Raw genomic sequence first — 21,175 nt, forward strand, 5'->3', positions numbered from 1 at the left:
GATTACCAGCTGTGGGAACCAGAGTTAATTTTGTATACCCAATAGCACACCATAACATGACGCCAGGTATTAGGCTTGTATGACCTACTGAGACTGTAGCTGGTGTAAGTCGAGGTATTTGTATATGTGGCAACTTAATCTGTATACTCTTCAGTCTGTTGGTACTTTATTGTTAGAGCGGAACAATCTCTCCAAAAACATGTCACCTAATTTAATAAATGATGCAACTTCATCACTGAGTGGAGTATAGTTGTCGGTATAGACTTAACGTTTTTCATCCACACACCACATTCCCATACCTAACTTGCTTCCCATGAGAAAATAAGCATTAATGGTTTGCTCATGTAGTAAGAGCTGCTAACAAGCTAAAAAACATGCCACTCCAAATATCCATAGTTATTTGTCTACAAATGACGTAAATACTGATGTAATTTTGTTCAGTACTCTGTCCTGAGTGACCAATAGAAATATTTGCACTTGTACCCTTTCCACTCTCAACAGGAATACTGTATAAACAAGTGACCTAGTAGATAACGTCGGGTGTTCCATGAGACATTTTGCGGATGATGCAATTGCTCACATAGAAGTCACAACGGTAGAAATTGTAGCGAATTACAGGAAGAACTGTAGAGGGTGGACGCAGGGAGTAGCAATTGATCCTCAACATAAAAACAATGTAATACCCTGATAATATCTAGAAAGAAAGAAACTTTACACTACGACTACACGATTGATGAACAATCCATGGAAGCAGGTACTTCTATAAAATACGTAGTAGAATGCACCTGAGTGGAACAACCACTTAAAGTCAGTCGCAAGTAAGTAAGATGCCAGGATTGCGATTCCATAAAGAATGGAATTAACTTACAAAACACTAGTCCAATTTAATATACTAATATACTGCCAGTAAGGCTGCGATCTGCACCAGATATGGCTGATAAAGAAGATCCAAAGAAGAGCAGCACGTTTCGCTAGAGTGTCATTTAGTAAGCACGAAAGAGTTACGCATATGCTCAATCCATTCCAGTCGCAGACGTTGCAAGAGAGGCGTTCTGGTCTACTGTTAAAATTCTGAGATTGCACGTTCCCAGAAGAGTCAACCAAAATTTTGGCTCCTCCTACGTATATCTCGCGGGAAGAGCATAAAAGTAAATTTAGAGAGATTCGAGTACACACATAGGGTTGCCGGCAATCGTTCTCTCCACGAACCAAAAGCGACTGGAGCAGAAAAAAGTGGAAGTGGCGGCTGTACACTAAGCACCCTCTTCTACACACTGTAAGGTGGCTTGCGGAGCACACACTGATCAGCCAGAACATTGTGACCACCGACCTACTATCGATATTGGCCCTCCCAGGCAATAGCAGTCTCACCTGGCGAAAGATGACTTCTAGTCAGACACACACACACGGTGCATGTAGTATGAGTGAGCGTGCTGTCCGCGTGTAGAATGGGGAAGATGCGCTATCTGTCTGAGACTGACCAAGGGCAGCGGCACGAGCGTTTCTCAAGCTGCACGACTTATCGCTTGTTCGAGGAGTGCCGTGGTGAGTGTCTTAGCACGTGAAGAAACCAAGGTGATGCCACGTACAGACGTCATGGGGTTGGGCGGCCGGTCCTCATTACGGATGTCGAACGTCGTAGGCTGGACAAACTGGTGAAACAGGACAGGTGGTGAACTGTGGTGGAAATAACATCAGACTTTCATGCTGAGCAGAGTACAAGTGTTTCTGATCACACAGTGCAGCGAGCACATATGACGATGGGTCTCCGTAGCCGAGACCCATGCTTGTAAGAATGTTAACACCACGACATCAGCAACTGCGGCTGAAATGGGCTCTTGACCATCGGCACTGGACGCCGGCCCAGTGGCTGACCGTTGCATGGTCTGATGAATCCCGATACCTTCTACATCACGCCGATGCGAGGGCGCGAATCCTCTCGTCTTTCCGCAGGGGAACAGTTCGTTGGCGTCTGTATTGCGGGACGAAGACATGCTTGCGGTGGCTGTGTTTCGCTCCGGGGAACAGTCATGTGGGCATGCCTGGATGCAGTGCAACTCGTGCAAGGCACCATTACGGCCAAGGAGTATCGTACACAGGCTGCAGACGACGTACACCCCTTCATGGCAATCATGTTTCCTGACGACAGTGCCATTTTTCAACAAGATAGTACGCCACTTCATAAGGCCAGGAATGTGATGGAGCACATTGGTGAGTTCCAGTTGATGTGCTGGCCCCCTAACTCGCTAGATCTAAACACATCTGGGACGTGATTTAATGTCGCGCTAGTGCTCATAGCATCCCTTCCCGGAATTTACGGGAATTACGTGTCCTGTGTGTGTAGATGTGGTGGCAACTCCCACCACTGGCCTACCAAAGCCTCATTGCATCCATGCCACGACGCACTGCCGCTGTTATCCGTTCCGAAGGTGGACATACTGGCTATTACGTAGGTGATCATAACGTTCCGGCTGACCAATGTAGGTGTAGATGAATATGCAGACGACGACGTATTCAATGTGGCAGCGTTCCTTCTGCTCAGAGCCTCCACACACTGATATGTTCATCAGGATTCTGTGTGCATTGCCGGGACAGTGAAGAGACGACAAGACGATACTCCTTTGCCCACTACTATCATTTGTCAGCGTGACTCCCTCTTCTCGCGTGTCAAGAGAAGGTGCAACAATGGTCGACGGGTTGACGACTTGTAACACGTAATCAGACTGCTAGCGTTAATAGGCGTACGTGTCTATTAGCACGCAAGCCCTTTTCCTAACTCAAGGCACTTCGCGTGACTGTATGGTCCTCTCGGACGTTACTTGTGTGGGAGATCTTACATGCGGAAGAACCCACAGATTACATATTCGTGCGACAGTCATCTTAAGTACTAATATCGCGGGTCGATAAGCCACAGCCGCTACAGCGGTCGATTACCGACACTTGGCAGTAGACGTTTCTCATTCTTACACGAAGCTTAACACGATCATACCACAAGAAACCGACATTCATAAGCAATTTCTAAATCATAAAGCTGCGTCAGCCGGAGTGGCCGTGCGGTTCTAGGCGCTACAGCCTGGAACCGAGCGACCGCTACGGTCGCAGGTTCGAATCCTGCCTCGGGCATGGATGTGTGTGATGTACTTAGGTTAGTTAGGTTTAATTAGTTCTAAGTTCTAGGCGACTGTTGACCTCAGAAGTTAAGTCGCATATTGCTTAGATCCATTTGAACCATTTGATAAAGCTGCTGTGTGATGTTTTCTTATATGTGGTGTTAGTTATGTTTCTTTTGAACGGTTCCGCTGAAACCATTTGCACAGTCACTTCATGGCAGTTTGAAGCTTGCTGCATACCGCTTCCACGTTCTTCCATTTATAACGAACAGCCGTGAAAATATAACTTTAATCCTCTTTGCGGACAAATCTCGGCATTCAGGGCTGAGCAGTGCAAGGCTCGCGTTTACCCCATATGTTGGTCATCTTCTATTACGGTACTGCCTCCTCGTTTTCTTATTTCATTGACTGGCGTCACTAACTTCCTACCTTTGAGCGGCAGCAGCAGCGCGTATCGATAAGTGAACTGTCGTACCATCTCTGGAGCCACCGATAGTATTTCTGGGTCGTCGTGTGTCTGTGTAAGTTCGGCAAGGACCAGCAGTGTAGTCGGGACGCAGCAGGACTGAAGTCGGTGACAGAGTGCTGGTAAGGCGCCGACAGCCAGTGCTCGCCGACCGCTGGCGACAGACGTTAACTGTCCAAAGGAGGAAGATGGGAGCGGGACGACCTTTGGTTGGTCTTCCGGTTGGTCGTATCGTCGGCCGACGTATATTTGGTCCTTTCACCGTATCCGGGCCTGGGAAGTCTGTCGGTTGACGTGGAACAGGGAGGAATTTTCTGCGGGACGTAGTTTGGCCAGGGCCGCTGGCGGTCTCAATGCGGTGTCGAAGTGTACAGGACTGTTCCCATTGCTACGAGGTCCGTGGCTCACCGACCCTAGACACGAAACTGGAGTTTTGATTTAATCTACCAGCAAATCAAGACTGTTCACATTGTGTCGTTTGGAGTTCGTTGTCGGCTGTTGGGATACCCCTGCGAGGAACAAAGTGGTTTTCAAGTTGGAAAATTCTAGCCACCCTCCGGTGGGGTTTCATTGTATTTGGTTATTTGAACTGAAGTGCAGCCGGCCGGTGTGGCCAAGTGGTTCTACGCGCTTCAGTCTGGAACCAGGCGACCGCAATGGTCGCAGGTTCGAATCCTGCCTCGGGCATGGATGTGTGTGATGTCCTTAGATTAGTTAGGTTTAAGTAGTTCTAAGTTCTAGGGAACTGATGGCGTCAGATGCTAAGTCCCATAGTGCTCAGAGCCATTTGAACCATTACTGAAGTGCACCAGCGGAATCTTATGCCTTGTGACCGTTAACGTTCCGGTTACCTGCCCCGGCCGTTGACGTAAAAATCAGGCAGTGTAGTTTCCTCATCGTGTTGTTGCTGTCAAGCACGGTGTGTAGTTTGACAGCTACATGTATGATTGGTTGTGGGTGCAAATATCTTCCACATTGTTCCGTTGAACTCCCTGTTGTCCTCTGGTCGGCTGATGTGGAAGTTATCCTGTCGGTGGGTCCGTTGACTGTTTGTCGGTTGGGTTGTCATCGAGTCGTGAATGGTTGGCCCGACTGGCTGTCTCACCTAAGCGCATTCCAGGCAGACCCTAGAACATTTGAGTGCCGTTGGGTGTACTGCCTTTTTTTAATGGTTCTTGTTGTTTGTACTTGTATGGATTCTGGTCGATTTTTTTTAAATTAATGTTGTTTTGCTCTTAAGGCGTAAGATTCTTTAGACTTTCAGCCTAATTTAAAGAACTATTTCACGTAAGACCATTAGCATTTTAAAGGTTTTAATGTTTTTGAATTTTAAGTGTTGGGCGTTCAGCCGATTTTGAGTTTGAACGGCCTTCAGCCTAAAGACCTGTTTCACGTAAGGCCTTTGGTATTTAATACCAAATTAATATTACGGAGATTTAAGTGTTAGGCCTTCAGCCGATTTGAATTTAACTTACTTGTTCTTGAAGTGTCTGATTCTTTGGGCCTTCAGCCTAACTAAAGAACTGTTTTAAGATAAGGCTTTGCCTTTTAAATTTCTACTTTGGTTGAGTTTCGCCTAATTAAAAACTGTTTCACGTAAGACCTTGTTTTTTTTTTAAAAATTAATGTAGTTTAGCCTTAAGTGTTGGGCTTTCAGCTGATTTTGAATACAAACTGTTTGCTCTGAAAATCTCAGATTCTTTGGGCCTTCAGCCTAATCAAAGAACTGTTGTAAGACAAGGCTGGCCTTTTAAATTTCTGATATGCTTGCGTTTTAAGTTATTGGCCTTCAGCCATTTTTAAATTGAAGTGGCCTTTAGTCGGTAATTAAATCCAAAAGATTAAAGGTGTGAATTTGAAAAAAGATCTTTTTGTCTCTTGTAATGGTTGATCAAATAATAAAGTATTATGTTCCAGTGTAACTGACAGCCCCTTGTTTTGGCCCCTTTCCACAAATTAAACTATCTGTCCTGTCCTGCGGGTTAAGCTGGACATCTCAAGGGCATTACTTTTAAAGCCAAAAGGTTTACCAATGAGGTTAAATTTCAGTGCTACGAATCGCCAACGGCGAAGGTAGCATTCGTTCTACCTCAAGAGAATGTGACGTGTCCACTGGTGTTCGCGATATACAGGGTGGTCAGGAACCATCTGAAAAGCTTGTGAGGATGTTGCTGGTAGAATGTGCTTGGAAATAACTGGTAAGAAGAAATTCGATTCATTGCGCTCCTACTACCAGGATTATTTTGTTTCACAGAGTATCACTGGGGTTACATAGGCCCTAAGTAATATATACTGACGTATTGCCAGTATTTTAAGGAGCTAACGTAAAAGCTCAGATTACAGTTGTTCAACGTAACAGTCATCATTCTGTTTTCCTATATAGTGGCACTAGAAAGGGTAAAATCTGCTTCTTTCGGAAGTGATAAATTTAAACTTGGTGAGCAAGAGCTACATGTATTCGGTTTGAGGAACCAAAAAGGGAACACGTTTAGTGACGCTGAATCTGGCAGGAAACTTAAATTTGCGCGCACAACAACCTGATTGGCTAATTACAATGCTAATTTAGTCAGAAACGGGCAACGTATCGGATTTATTTCGTAACAATTATTTATCATCAAAACATACTTTTCATCATCCTTACGGACTTTTCAGACTGTTTCTGACTACCGTGCACGTATATGACCTGCTCGATAACGTTTCTAGTAAATTGTTAGCACGAATAATTGCACTTTTTCGTAAAGAATCATCGATGTGTAATCTGTAAACTGACTTCTTCTACACATTTTTAATTTTAATAGAAATCACGTCAATGATAGTCTTTACATCAAATCATAAGCGACCGTCAATGAAAGTAAGTGCACTGTTAATTATTTCCAAAGAAATCGCCATAAATGTTAATCCACGTGCATTTATCCCATTTTGAGACAAGACGATCAGTGTCGTCATGCAAAAATATCTACCGTTGCCTCCGTAAACATTATTACACTCATGTACACTCACGTGTGCAGCTCTTGGTCCGAAGGAAATCAATGCGGAGCAAATCGACGGCCACGAAAATATGGAAATCGTATTGGGTGAGACCAGGACTACATGGAGGATATATGTATAACTACTTCCCTGCGAAATTTCAACAGCGTAGTTGCCCCCGAGGAAGTCATGAAGATCTTTTTCTTTGACTGCAAGGGCCCACTACTGCTCTTTGAGTTTCTGAAATACGGCGGGACAGTTAAATTGCAACTCAACTGTACGTCGACACGTTGCAAAAATTGACGCTCGCCACCGAGTCCAAACCCCTAGGAATATTGATGGGCGACACCATTCTTGTGCAGTAAAATGCCCGACCTCATGTTGCCAAAGTTGTTTCGATTACGTTCCAGAAGTTTCACAGGAAAGCCCTTACCCTTACTCCATACAGTGCCGATCTCTCCCTATGCGATACCCATATTTTTGGAACCCTGAAGACAGAAACTGGTGGCCGTCGATTTGCTTCGGACGAAGAGGTGCACACCTGAGTACAATCATGTTTGCGTAAGCAGCAGCAGACATTTTTTCATGAAGACACTGATCGTCTTGTCTCAAAGTGGGATAAAACCATTAACAACTACTGCCATTATTTTGCAAACAATAAGCAGTTTACATACTACTTGTCCATCTATACCGTTTTCATTTGACTACCCCCAAATAAGCAAGACTAATCTTTGTGTTTCGTTTCTCTTTCATGCACCCACTTGTTTTCTCACTGATGATCTGCTTCTTTGTTTCTTCTCTAACATATTATGTCTTCTTCTGCTTATCCTACAATTTCTTCTTCTTCTTCCATTTTATTCCTAATAACCTGTCGCGCTTATAGTGTTTTTTGAGTCTTATAAATGATGCACTGCTTGGCCCTAAACCAATATTGCCATCATAAAATCTCTTCGTATTGGTTGTATTCTCTAACCCATGTGCATTTTTGACTGCCAACGCATCTGATTTTTGCAATAGGCATCTCGTGAACATCTGTCAATTTTTGCTCAACGAATTCATGTAGGCACGATGTACCTAACTTCCAGATGATTCGGAATGACTTAGCTGATGGTTAGACAGAACAGATTTAACGTTCGCCTCTCTATTTCCAACTGTTTCTCGCGTTCCTCTATTCCCATGAATACGGTGAAGACCCGTATCCTGTATGCCTATCTGAGGAGACAAATAGCTTTCCTTGTTTCATATTCCTTCTTGTTTCCGAAAAGCATTATTACTCCACACTCTGATAGAAAATTTTAAAATGCAGATATTAAACTTCTGTGGGTTGATGACAATCATATTTTTTTGCTCAAATAAGTTAACAAAACTGTGTGTCCATGAGCATAGCACCGTATAGACTTATTTCTGCAGGATGGTAGGAAACAGTCTGAAAAGCTTGTACTGTTTTTGAAGAGTAGTTTGTGCTGAGAAATAATTTATCAGAAAAAATTCGATACTTCGGGCCGTTTCCAAGTTAATTGGCATTGCAGTTATCCAATCAGAACGCTGCGCATGCAAATTCAAGCGTCCTGCCCGAGATGGTGTCGCCAAACGCGTTCTTCGTTTGGTTTCCTCGTATCGAACAAGAGAGCGCTACGTAAATTGAATGGCAGAAAGCATAAAACCCGAGCAAAAGGCGGAGCGGTCTCGTTGGCCATCATCTACAATATGAGAACAATTGTCACTAATTGAATCTTCCTAGTCGCTTGAATTTGCGCATTTAGTCCCGAATGCCTAACTTAACAAGTGACTAACTAGAATATGGTGCAACATATCCAAATTTTTCTCAACAACTACTTCTTAGCACAACCTACCTGCAACAAGCTTATGAGCTTTACAGACTGATTCTGACATCCTATTTAAACGTCATCATGGGATATATAGTTTCTCGTTGGTATCTGCATAAATGTTTGTTATTTCCTTGTATGCTCAATAGATTTCCCTTCAGATCTGTTTCAACTCTTGACATGTTTGACCATGACCTTAACGCGTATCATTTAGACATTTTTAGCTTCACATTCCAATTCCTGCCATTCATCTGCGTCCCACAAACATTTCGCCTCATTGCATCCGTTTTCGTGTCTCGTCCTGTTTCTCCCACCTCTGCTTCCGCATTCCATACTGTCTCCGCAAGACATCTACAGCGAAGAATATATTACATCTCAGACTAAAAATACGTTACAGTTTAGCAGCTTCGTTTTAACTCTTTTCATCCACCGATCGATTCATTTCATTTCAGTGCATGTAAATCAGTTCAAAACTAAAAACAAAGCTTGTCTTCCAACTGTATTTTGGTTTCCGTAGCTCCTCAGAGTCCTAGATTCTTCGTGCATTGTCTATCAAATTCATTTCTTTTTCTACAGTTTGTCACTCCTGAATGTATAACAGATTCTGCTGCTTTTCTTTCTTGAATTTTACATCCCGTGCTTCTTTGTTTATGTTACCTGCAATATTCAGTACGACCTAATATGCAATTACTCTTGTCATTCTGTACCTAGTACCATTTCCACCTGCCTGTAGTCCTACACTCAGCGAAACCGTATGAAACAAGTCTGAATACATTGTACGAGCTGCTGCCTCCTTCGGGAAGTAGTCCTCATCGGAAAGGGCTGTTGAAAGATGGCTATTCCGGAACGAACGCCTTTTGCAAGACACATTGTCTAAATCACTTGTTGTTCACTGACAGTGAATCAATAGCTGCCTGTGATCTCAAGATCTTTGCCATGAACAAGGGACTACTAGGTTATTAAGCGGAGCCAGCAAGCGAGATGGCAGGATTCGTTTCGGTTACATCGTGAAATGAAGCAAAAGACACTCTCGTCTTGCCTTCTGCCCCGAGCAGTACGTTGATGTTAGCAGTAATTGAGACATTCGTCTTGTGGTTAATAAGGATGCATTCGACCAGCAACTTTCGATGTAACGGTGGGGCACAGTTGCACCCATGCAGTTGGGTTCCAGAATATTACTCAAGTCGTGTATTTTTCGTGTTCCCTTTGAAAACCGTATTTCACATGCGGAATTCTGGATCATTGTTCACATTCTCAGTTGCTTCAGGACAAATAGTAGTATCATTTTGTCTCTTTGCTTAGTCATCTGTAAATGGAGTGACATACAAGGCAGCTTTTCACACCCGCGACTATGTTGTCAGGCGATTTCTAATGTTACATCTTTCGTGATTCTGAGATGAAGTTAGAAAGAGATGTTAAATACTCCGATTCGATATCATGCCTACCAAGGCTAAAATATATACCGGGTGATCAAAAAGTCAGTATAAATTTGAAAACTGAATAAATCACGGAATAATGTAGACAGAGAGGTACAAATTGACAAACGTGCTTGGAATGACATGGGATTATATTAGAACCAAAAAAAAATTACAAAAGTTAAAAAATGTCCGACAGATTCATCTGATCCGAATAGCAACAATTAGCATAACAACGTAAGACAAAGCAAAGATGATGTTCTTTACAGGAAATGATCAATCTGTCCACCATCATTCCTCAAAAATAGCTGTAGTCGAGGAATAATGTTGTGGACAGCACTGTAAAGCATGCCCGGAGTTATGGTGAGGCATTGGCGTCGGATGTTGTCTTCCAGCATCCCTAGAGATGTCGGTCGATCACGATACACTTGCGACTTCAGGTAACCCAGTAGCCAATAATCGCACGGACTAAGGTCTTGGGACCTGGGAGGCCAAGCATGACGAAAGTGGCAGCTGAGCACACGATCATCACCAAACGACGCGCGCAAGAGTTCTTTCACGCGTCTAGCAATAAGGTGTGGAGGGCCATCCTGCATGAACGTCTAAGCGTCGTACGTTCCAGCAGGTGTTTATCAGCCAGGCTGGGGATGGTGCGATTCTGTAACATATAGTCGTACCTCTCACCCGTCACGGTAGCCGACTGACGTTTTGCTGTCCAGCGCCATCTGTCGGAAATTTTGTGAACTTTTTTTTGTTCTAATAAAACCCCATGTCATTCCAAGCATGTGTGTCAATTTTTACCTCTCTATCTACATTATTCCGTGGTTTATTAAGTTTTCAAACTTATACTGACTTTTTGATCACCCAGTACATCAACAGCTATTAAATTATGTTGAGTCTCTGATGCATTTAGACTTCACGTATTTAAAAAATGGCTCTGAGCACTATGGGACTCAACTGCTGAGGTCATTAGTCCCTTAGAACTTAGAACTAGTTAAACCTAACTAACCTAAGGACATCACAAACATCCATACCCGAGGCAGTATTCGAACCTGCGACCGTAGTGGTCTTGCGGTTCCAGACTGCAGCGCCTTTAACCGCACGGCCACTTCGGCCGGCTTCACGTATTTATAAATTCACATCTTTTCCTGGAACTACTAATTCCCTCCATTCTGAAATCCTTAACCATATTGTCATGTGTGGAGTGTTCTTTACACTTGCGTTGCATTTGTTCATAGGTTACGTAGCAGATACCTTCCCCTTTAGTATTTATTATTTTGTAAAAGATTTTCAGCAAGCCAGCTACCTGACGCTGATGCAGTTCTCCTATGTACGACGTCAATGAGTCAACAGAACTGCAGTTCAGCGCATTCACCTCTAAATTTCAGTGTCTTCATATCACCATGTTATGTACGTAACGTATGAGGAAAACCTTAATCTCTGCAAAAATCGCACGTACAAAGTGTAATTGACTGTAGTTTGAGGCCCTATAGCATGTGATTTACAGTTCATGTACTTGTTCCATACTCAGTTGTGTTACTTCCGAGTCGCTTCACCCTTTTCAACTGCGCTTAGTCTATCTTTCCATCTCTAATTACTAATTAAAAGTGATATCACGTTATCGGTTGGTTGCGTTCATTATTTAGAGGTGTACGTCAGAGCTCACACTCAGTTCACAACCTTATATGTTGTTTCCGTTGGAGTGATAGTTCAAATTGCCATTGGTACCGTAAATCCTCTAGTGATTTCGTTGTCCGTTGGTACTACGAGCGATTGTCATTAAAGTTTGCTTGAAAACTAAATTCTTCACGTTATTAAGACATAGAGCTGCGGATATGTCAGCGCACGTAGGAAACACACATAACAATGCCATTCGTTTACCAAACTTATAATTGAGAGCATTGCCAACTATTCAGAATGAGCACCGTATAGAAGCCACTTTCGCCGCCTGCACTATCTCACTCCCTCCCTAGTACACACTTGACGGACTCCTTTGTTTACTCGCTCGAGATGTCTCGTAATTTTCAGTTCGTTACACAAACTACCGGTTCGTATCTCGCTGCTAGTTTGAAAGTCGCGTGCTGCTCTCTTACGCATCGTGTTTCCGCTTCGCGCTGACTTCTGGTAGCTGCTATCCGGTGATGTAGCATTAAGATATGAAACAAATGGAAGTAACTTTCCAACAGGAATTACACTACATCGTTAAGTTACACCCGCGCTGCTGCAGCTTTCACGAGAAAGGCGGCTCATAGACTCCGGTCATAATCACTTATCTCGTACAACCTGTCACGCTTAGTTGTCGGACTGTGAGTTTAAAGCAAACCGAGGAAACGTAAAACTGTCCTTCTTCCCAACTGAATGCGTATGTTCTGTTTTGCTCCCGCCTGTTCTCCAGACTGTTTACTTGACACAACGCAGTGAAGGCGTGGAGAACCACGAATAGCTGCGGCAGGATGTTCTAACGATACTGACCAGTTGCAACAAGTTTGTATGTCGAGAACGCTGAAAGTGCAGGAATTTCCAGTTGCCCTTATCGATTATATTTAAGTTTCGTAACGTGATATGGGTCAGACCGTGGACAGGTTCAGTGTTCGTGACTTACTCAGTTACTGGAAGATAAATAAGTAGTAGCAAACACCAAATAAACGGAAAAATCAATGTCAAATCCGTACTTGTTTATTTAGTAAACAAACAAATATTAATTTTAAAGTACAGTCAACACGGTAAGCTTGATTTGAACCTAAAATAGTAGACAGAAATTAACTAATATACTGCCATAGATGCCATACTTCTAGCTCCTACACGATATTGTCGAAAACTGCCACTTCTATGTGAAGCCGTTTCCACTCAGTACTGCGCAAGTTAGCCAATCAGTCACGTGTAAAAGACGTTTCCACGGACAGTACTGTATTCTCTTAAATTCTGTTCCCTGTTACTTGGTAGCCTGACGTCGTGCATTACCTGCAAAAGTAACATCAGTGGTATGAGATGTAATGAAAATGATGCAGTGAGATATACACAAACCACAACATACCAGCAATGATGAATCGCTAAACTGGAGAACTTCTCTTCCAAGCCTATTGTGTCACTTTTTATAACACATAAACTGTTGCAAATCTTCTTTCAAAATTCTTCCTTGCATATCCTCCTCCACTCTTTCTTCATTTTGTAAAAGGTCTTCCTGTTTTTCCCTTGAGTGGCGGTCGCCAAGTACTTTTTCTTACACTCATCGTTCACGGTGAGAAAGTGACGTGTATACTAGTTCCATTATCAGTTTTTCAGCTTTCTAAACCATATTACAAACAGTAGATCACTCTGGTGGGTTACTAAGCGAATCCTTGAAAAATTGCTGCTCTCTTCTTTGGATTTTCTATGTGTCCTCTATTAACCCTACGTGGTGAGGTCCGAGAAGCACTTTCAATACTCAAGAATCGGTCTAACAAGTATTCTCTAAGTAACAACTTTCATTAATGAATTACATTTCCTTAGCTCTCCTTCAATGACTCTCTACTTTTCCTACAGCTAGATGAAGCGATAATTATAGGTTGGTTCGCTTCCAACGATTACTCTCGGACAAAGTACGGTTCTTACTGTATTAAGCGATTTATTGCCAATATTGTAAGCGAAGGGCAATCTGTATTTTTACCTATGTATGCGCAATGCAACATATTTGTTTATGCCGAGGCCTTATTGTCAGTCCTTGCACCAACCGTAGATCTTCTGCAGACTGTCTTGCATTTCACCGACGTTCACATGGTACGCAAGTTTACTCCATACTACACCATAACTCACTGACAACATCATAAATCTTTCTACGTTATGCACTACATTATTTATGTGTACTGAAAACAGAAGTGACTTATAGCATTGCTCTGGGGTACTGCCGAAGCTATTTTGCTACTGGTAATTTCGCTCCAGTTAGAACAACACACAGCGTTGCTGCGTTCTCTTAAGCAGCAAGCCCTCAACTCAGTCATCAAGGCCAATTGATACCCATAAGTTCGTGTATTGTTCACAACGAAGCAGTTCTAAACCGAATCGAATTCTTTCGGGGAGTTAAATATCACGTTATCGACCTGGGCTTTGATATTTAACATGCGACACAGGCATTTAGCGAGCTGCGTTCCACAGGTTGTCTCTTTATTGAACTCATGTTTCGATGTACATAGGAGATTTTCTAGTTCAGTAAAGATGATGTCGCCAAATCAGTGCCAAATGCATTATCTTGATCTCACCGAGCAACCATATCGAACACAACCGGAGTGTAGTACAGAACGAAGGTCAGCATCATTCGTAATATCATCATATGATATTACGACCGATAACGACGTTCACCTGTTCTGGATTACATCATGGTCGTGGAGCACAACAATTCCAACGGAATCGAACAGGATGACATCTTGAGTGTGATACGGACCAAGGGAAACAGTACCCTCTTTAACAAAGGCATTCTGCTAATGTCAGCAGACATCACCAGCAAGGAATAATAAGGAATGAAAAGCAATGGCCACTGTAATAAGAATATGAGCAGTTACGCTCCGTTATTTATCTGCTTCTGGCACACGCGGAGCTAACACGGCTGAGCTGCGACAGCAAATATTTCCAAAACATAATCAAATTGATATACAAAATTGGAGCCACATCTTCATGACGTATCAGGAAGGTGGAGGCGGTCTCGTACGTTGCGTACACTTCGTGATAAAGAAGCTGTACTGTGATTTCTCAGCTAATTCTCGTTGTTCTGGTGCGAAATTTGTAGTTTAACTAATAATAACTAACGAATATTTTCTTACAATTTAATTTAAATAAATAGCTACTGATGCACAAAGCCCATGATAATTTTTCACTACGTGTTTATTTTTAGGTACTGTCTGTAGACACTGTGAGATGATATACTTCTGTAATTCTAAATTATGTATTTTCTCTTCTTTACAGCTTACATTCAATCCACTCACAGCGTTTCTGTTCACAATCGACTTTTTCCTCATCACACTCAACGTGAGTACTGTAATTATTTCTATACTGCAGACAACAGTAGATATCTGGGCCACTATGCATACTTTATTGCTATTATAGTGCAAAATAATGTTTCATGCATACTTTTCATAGCTACTGATACCGCACGTACTGCCTTTACATCTTTTGTATCTTCTTTTTCTTTGTTATTTGGCTGTATCACAAGCTGTTTTCGTTTTGCATCACTGGAGCTTAACTGCTTTGTTGAATGACAGTTATTGCTATGAACGAATGCTTGGTGAAATTCAAAGTACGCTTTGGAAAGTGTTCAACCACATATGAAACATAACAGACGATTTGGCTTGAATTTCAGGTGGCTGAAATTCGTTTGTGAAGTGATATACACGGTGATTCAGCTGCCCCTAACGCTTGGCCTTATGCAGTCCGCAACGCCTTCAAACACTATGTGCGAGATTTTCGTGTACTCCCCCTTGCTCTGTGCAAACAAAACTTCTACATAAAAAATGACCAGGACCTTTTTGTACGAAATTTATGTACTTCGATTTTTTGCTGGGATTCGTTTTCGCTGGACGCCATCGTTCTCGAGTTATTAAAGAAAAACGCATTTGAAGGTCACGTTTCTGCGATTTTCTGGAATAATTCGGAAACTATGGCCTCTAGCGAAAACTCATCCCAGCATAAAATTCAACAACATTAAATTTTTTACAAAATGGTCCTGTTCGTTTTTCTTTAGGAGTAATATTTAGCGCGTAGTGGGAGAGAGAGAGTATGAAAATCTTGGTGTTTGGAGACACTACAAGTTGCACGAAACCTACTGGTAGGAGGACATAGAAGTTTCTTTTACGCTTCCAACACATGTGTCACACAGTTTGAGTCCCAGTATGTTTTGTTTCTAAAAAGTAAAGAGAACTCTGCAAAAATTGTTAATGATCTTGTACAAGTGCAGGGGAACAGATTTGTAAATTTACTCTTTGGCAGGCAAAAAACCAGGTTAACCGACACTAAGTTTCCTTGTTTTGATAAAGGTGAACGGTTTCTGTTAGCATCGTGTCTGTTGCAGGACCTGTTCTGTTGCAAGACCTGTTACTAAATAAGTCTTGTTTTGTATTTTCCTTCTTACGTGTATGAAAAAAAGACAAAGAGTTTCACTGTGAGAGTTTCACTGTGCTTCGTTTCTCATACAGAGTTGTGGCTCTGTAAACATAATACATATGAAATACATTGTCACATTTTGTTTTCTAAAATGTTAAAAGTAGTTTTGCTTCCGAATGTCATGTTTTGTAGCTGTTACTTATAGCGTTTGTTGCTATTTATCACATATTTTGAAGAAAACCTGTTTGTTCTCTGTTTATTAGCAGTGGTTGTAGTCATAAAATGCTTGATTTCAGTTTCAAAATTACCTTTATCCCCAACTTCTCGAATCCCACTTCTCTTACAACTGCATTTGGTTTCTGTTCCTAATTGACTTCAAATTTGTGTACTTTTGTGTTTAGACGACTTCACACAAGTTCTGTGGTAACCACACATATTTAGCACTCAGTATTGGTTTTTTCCCTTTCCATTTGTCTCTCGAGTGCCGTGTATCTATTCCCAACATTGCAGACGAAGTAATCATAATTTGACTTTTGCATTTTTGTGTGTGCGAGCATACATGTTAGTATGTGTGTGTGTGCGTGTGTGTGTGTGTATCTTAACTGTAAAAAGTTGTCGGACTCTTCTGAAATAAAAAATGACGCCATCTAAGTAGATTTATTCATCTTCAAACAATGGGAAACATGGCTAACCGTATCACACTCATTTCTTGGAAGATACAGGCAAATTTTAATTCCATGTAATCCCATAAAAACATGCATGATCCAACGTTGCCATTTCAACGAAATATTTCCCTCAATGCTGTTAAACACATTACAACTGAACTTTGTGTATTTATGGCTAACAACTATTCACTCGATCAAGTATACCACACTAGTTCTCTAGTGCGCTCGCTACTGATTTGCACCGTCATCACAACACGAGAATGCCCTGCCCACAGGAAAAGGCGGCACACTGCAGAAAGTTCTAAAGGCTAAGGCTACACAGCTAGCGTCTGGTGCTACGTAGCTCGCTGGCAGGTACATCGACCATGGTTTCCTTATAAGATAGAGCATGTTAAACAGTTAATTATCCTTAACATTGTCGTAATTCTGAACAACTAACTTAACTAGCACTTATTTGACAGACATTGAAAACCCACATCAACAGCTCATTAGACGTTAAGTAACATACAAAGAGCATTTAGATACATGCCTTACAGACTAAACACAGCGTCAATAAATACAGACAAAATCTGGTTTCAACCGGTATAACCTGTTATGCCAATTAACCTCTACTAAAAACTTCTTAATTCATGAACATCTTATTTTTCTTTTGTTCGATTGTAAATGTCCTATGTGCCACTCGAACCCACTTACTAAGCTACATTTTCTAATGCAACAAAAGCCAACTTGATCAGGAATATGTTATGGTAAGGCTGCAGCTGCTTCGCTTAAACTTCACTGCTCAGTAGCGTTTGTCCACTATGTTAGGACTGTTGGTACTGACTACGTTTTGTGGTGTCTACTGTTGCCTTGTGTGCCAGGTGTACGCTCTGCTGTGCGTCGTGTCGCAGTTCCAGGAGTATAAGGCTGGCCGAGGGACCGCCGCGGACGATCAGTGCATCCGACACGTGAGTATCACAGCAGCTCTCAGTGCGAAAGTAATACGAAATGTTTAGAAACAGCTCAAATAAACGTTACAGGCACGTTATGTCTAATTATTGGCAGCGGTGCTGTATATGTATTCAAACGATTAATGTATGATTCATAAAAATGCGCAACATTTTATAAATTCTGTAAGGAGGTTTCATGATGTTACCATGGTCTCGTGTGTGAAGAATCGCCGGCCGCGTTGGTCTAGCGGTTCTAGGCGCTCAGTCCGGAACCACGCGACTGCTACGGTCGCATGTTCGAATCCTGCCTCGGGCATGGATGTGTGTGATGTCCTTAGGTTAGTTGGGTTTAAATAGTTCTAAGTTCTAAGGGACTGATGACCACAGATGTTAAGTCCCATAGTGCTCAGAGCCATTTGAACAATTTTTTTGTGTGAAGAATGGTTTAATGTGATTATCCGCGCTGTCTACCCTCTGCGAGTCTCTTCATCTGTTCGTAGCTACTGCAACCCACATCCCCTTAAACCTGATTTGCAATCAAACCTTCGTCTTCATTTCTTACCGCCACTCCCTGAGCCCTCCCCCACAACCACCAATACAAACACTACGTTCAGTAACCAAACTGAATATTCCTTGATGCGTAATGATGTGTCTCCCGAATCGTTTCAGCACTCCCAACTTGTTATTTGTCCTACGTACCTAATGTTCGATGATCTTTCATAACGCCACATTTTAAAAATTTGCACGTCATACACGTATTTCTTCCGGATAAGGTTACACTCCTAAAAGTACGTTGAGAAAATACTTCCTAAGTCTGAAATTTATATATCTCTCTTTTTCTTAAAAAATTTCTTCTTACTGCAAGTTTATACTTAATTCATCTGACAAACGTCAGTTATTTTGATCCCCAAATGGCAAAACGTATTTAATACCACTTTTAGTCCTCGTTTCCTAATCGGATTTCCTCAGCATCGCCTTTTTTAGTTTGATTTCATTATGTTACCTTTATCCAATTTTTTTATACCCATCTTATAAACTCAAGCCACTATCCATTCTGTTCAACTCCTCTTTCAATATCTTGGCCATATCTGAAATAATTACTATATAATTCTCAAACCTAGATGTTGTTATTTATTCTTAGTGAAATTTAATTCCATTGCATAAATTTTCCCTGATCTCCTCTACTAATTGCTCAATGTACACAGTGAATAATATGCGGGCTAGGTTACAAAACTGCTCCACTGCTTTCCTTCCTTTCATACCCTTCGTCTCTGTACAACTTGTAGGTCAGTTTCCACTCCCTGAGTCTTATCACTGCTACTCTCAGTACTTTAAAGACTTCATTCTAGTTAACAATGTCGGAAGCTTACTTAGTACCTGTAAAAGCAACAAAGTACAGTTAATTGTAAGGTTAGTCTTAGTGTCAGTATTGCCTACATTCCCGCAGAAGTCAAACAGATTTCCTTCCAGCTAGTTAGTAACACGTACCGTAGGTCATTTGAAGGATTATTTTATCGAAATGGTGTGGAACGAGTCGTTTTACTGATATACACGTTACGTCATTTTTGTTAGCATTAATGAAGACATTTTTGGTCCTACTAGTGCCACTACACCTAAAAGCTAGCATTTTTCTTTCCTTTTCTTCTGATTCTCAATTTCTTGTTATATATTTGTGGAGTTGGCCAGGATAAATGACTTAAGACTTGCTTCGCTACCTGCGAAGCATATTATGGCATCCGGCACATCATAAAGTTTTTTTGCTGCGTATTGAATTCTTTCTCTGAGAAACTAATGGCTTTAATAATGTCAATAAGGTCCAGGTCAAATCTGTCTGCTGCAATTAAAAAAAGGCTTTCGTTTCTACCTACCACATTGATGACCTCATGTCACCATTTCCTAAAATTACAGCTAACGTTGTAATTCCTAATAAAAAATTTCCAAATACTGTTTTCATTTTGCAGTTTCTATATTTGACTATTTTACCCTTTTGTTCATTTTATTTTCAAGCGACCAATACTGCTTTGAATCCCTCTTGTTATTTGTAGTCTCATATCCGGTTAGTTCTTGCTGCAAACTGTGTATTGTATGTCTTTTGTCTGGAGCTGCCTAAGCACTTTTACTGGCAACGTTAAATTCAAGTTCGTCTCCCACTTTTTATTTTAATTGTTGTATAGATTGTAATCTTTATTATTGTTTTGGTTTTCGAGTTTATAAGAATCCACATTCTATTCATGATTACAACTTAGTTTTAATTTGTTTAATCCTTGTTTATATATGTTGTATGAAATCAGTATTTCCATACTAAATCCAGTATTTTCAAGATACACTAATTCTACTTGCTATGGAAAGAGAAAGATTTCACCCTTCTTTCTACTTTGGTTCCCTCAGATTTCGAAACCATTTTTGTCTAGTATCACACATTTAATCAGTTGCTTTGATAGAAGATAAGTCATTCTCTCACAACTTTTCATATTCAAGCCTACCCTTCAATGCTGATTTTACACCCAAGACATCATATTTGTTGCACAACAGAAAGTTATCAGCATGTGATGGCATTAATGGGAGCATAAACATTATTAAAGATTGCGGGATCTTTATGGTGGCTCTTTCGAATAGTACTTTCTGGACTTCAGGACAAGATGGCAGTTGGCTCTTTAAATCTTGCAGATTGCTCATTTAACAAAACATCTTGCAGCGGACGTTTGGGGCTTGGAAGCCACATGTAATATTAGGGAAAGGAACATCTTGAATAGTACTTTCTGGACTTCAGGACAAGATGGCAGCTGGCTCATTTAACAATAAATCTTGCAGATTGCTCATTTAACAAAAAATCTTTCTGCGGACGTTTGGGGCTTGGAAGCCACATGCATCTATTAGGGAAAGGAACATCTTGAAGCACTTACTGAGAACAGAATTCTGGTCCCAAGAATTTCTCGCACTGGTTTGCAGACAATGCTTTCGGTGGTAAGGGCGAAAACATTGCCTACCTGTATCTATCCGATAGTCGCCTCTAGCAATTGCAGGGGCACGGGCATGAGAGAAATTTAGGTTGCCCAGCCAAGGAATTTCGACAGTGTCATAAATGCCCTTTGTGAACAGAGATCGCGAATATAAAAATTAACAAGTTTCCATGTACACCATGGGTCTGATACAACTGAGGGAGCCGTCAGGTGGTTGTCATCCCCCTGCCTGCAGAGTTTCTGGCAAGCCTCAGGCCCTCGAAACAATTTCAGAATGGGACACAACATTTACAGCGCCTCTAAAATGGTCTATGTTGAGACACAAAGGCACTTCTCTTAGTTTAGTCGATGGTGGTGGTGGTGGTGGTGGTGGTTGTTGGGATGTTTAAGGGGGACTAAGTTTAGTCGAGGCCCCTGGTCAGATACGCTGTACTGTTTGGCCCATCGAGATAATGATCTCTCTGACAACTGTGTTGTTCACCTTATGGCTAAATAAAAACTAAAAACACGTTTCCTTCAGTGACCGTGGGAGAAACAAGTCAGGATCACAACAATTGGTGAGTTAGGCATTGACAGTATCTCCAGAAAAGGAAGACTATTGTTAACTTTGATTAGGAGTGTCTGATGGGTAAATCAGACGCGTTAGACGGAAGACAGGAACATTGTAGAATCTTGCATTGGCGCGAAACCCTTCTGGGGGCGGTTGCGTGGGTGCTTTTGTTGAGTTTACCGAGGTTTGATGGAAAATAAGGGAAATCGAGTCTTTTG

At 41.6% G+C, this 21,175-nt stretch overlaps 1 protein-coding gene across 1 annotated transcript in view; it reads left to right on the plus strand.

The window, feature by feature from the left end:
- LOC126188451 (uncharacterized) overlaps positions 1-17,513 on the plus strand; it is a 739,971-nt gene extending 722,458 nt beyond the window's left edge. The window contains exons 6-7 of the mRNA XM_049930056.1: positions 14,720-14,782; positions 17,379-17,513. Coding sequence (XP_049786013.1) covers positions 14,720-14,782; positions 17,379-17,513 — 198 coding nt within the window. The remainder of the gene's footprint in view (positions 1-14,719; positions 14,783-17,378) is intronic.
- Positions 17,514-21,175: the final 3,662 nt, after the last annotated feature.

The sequence above is a fragment of the Schistocerca cancellata genome, chromosome 5 (assembly GCF_023864275.1).
Source record: "Schistocerca cancellata isolate TAMUIC-IGC-003103 chromosome 5, iqSchCanc2.1, whole genome shotgun sequence".
Lineage (NCBI taxonomy): Eukaryota > Metazoa > Arthropoda > Insecta > Orthoptera > Acrididae > Schistocerca > Schistocerca cancellata.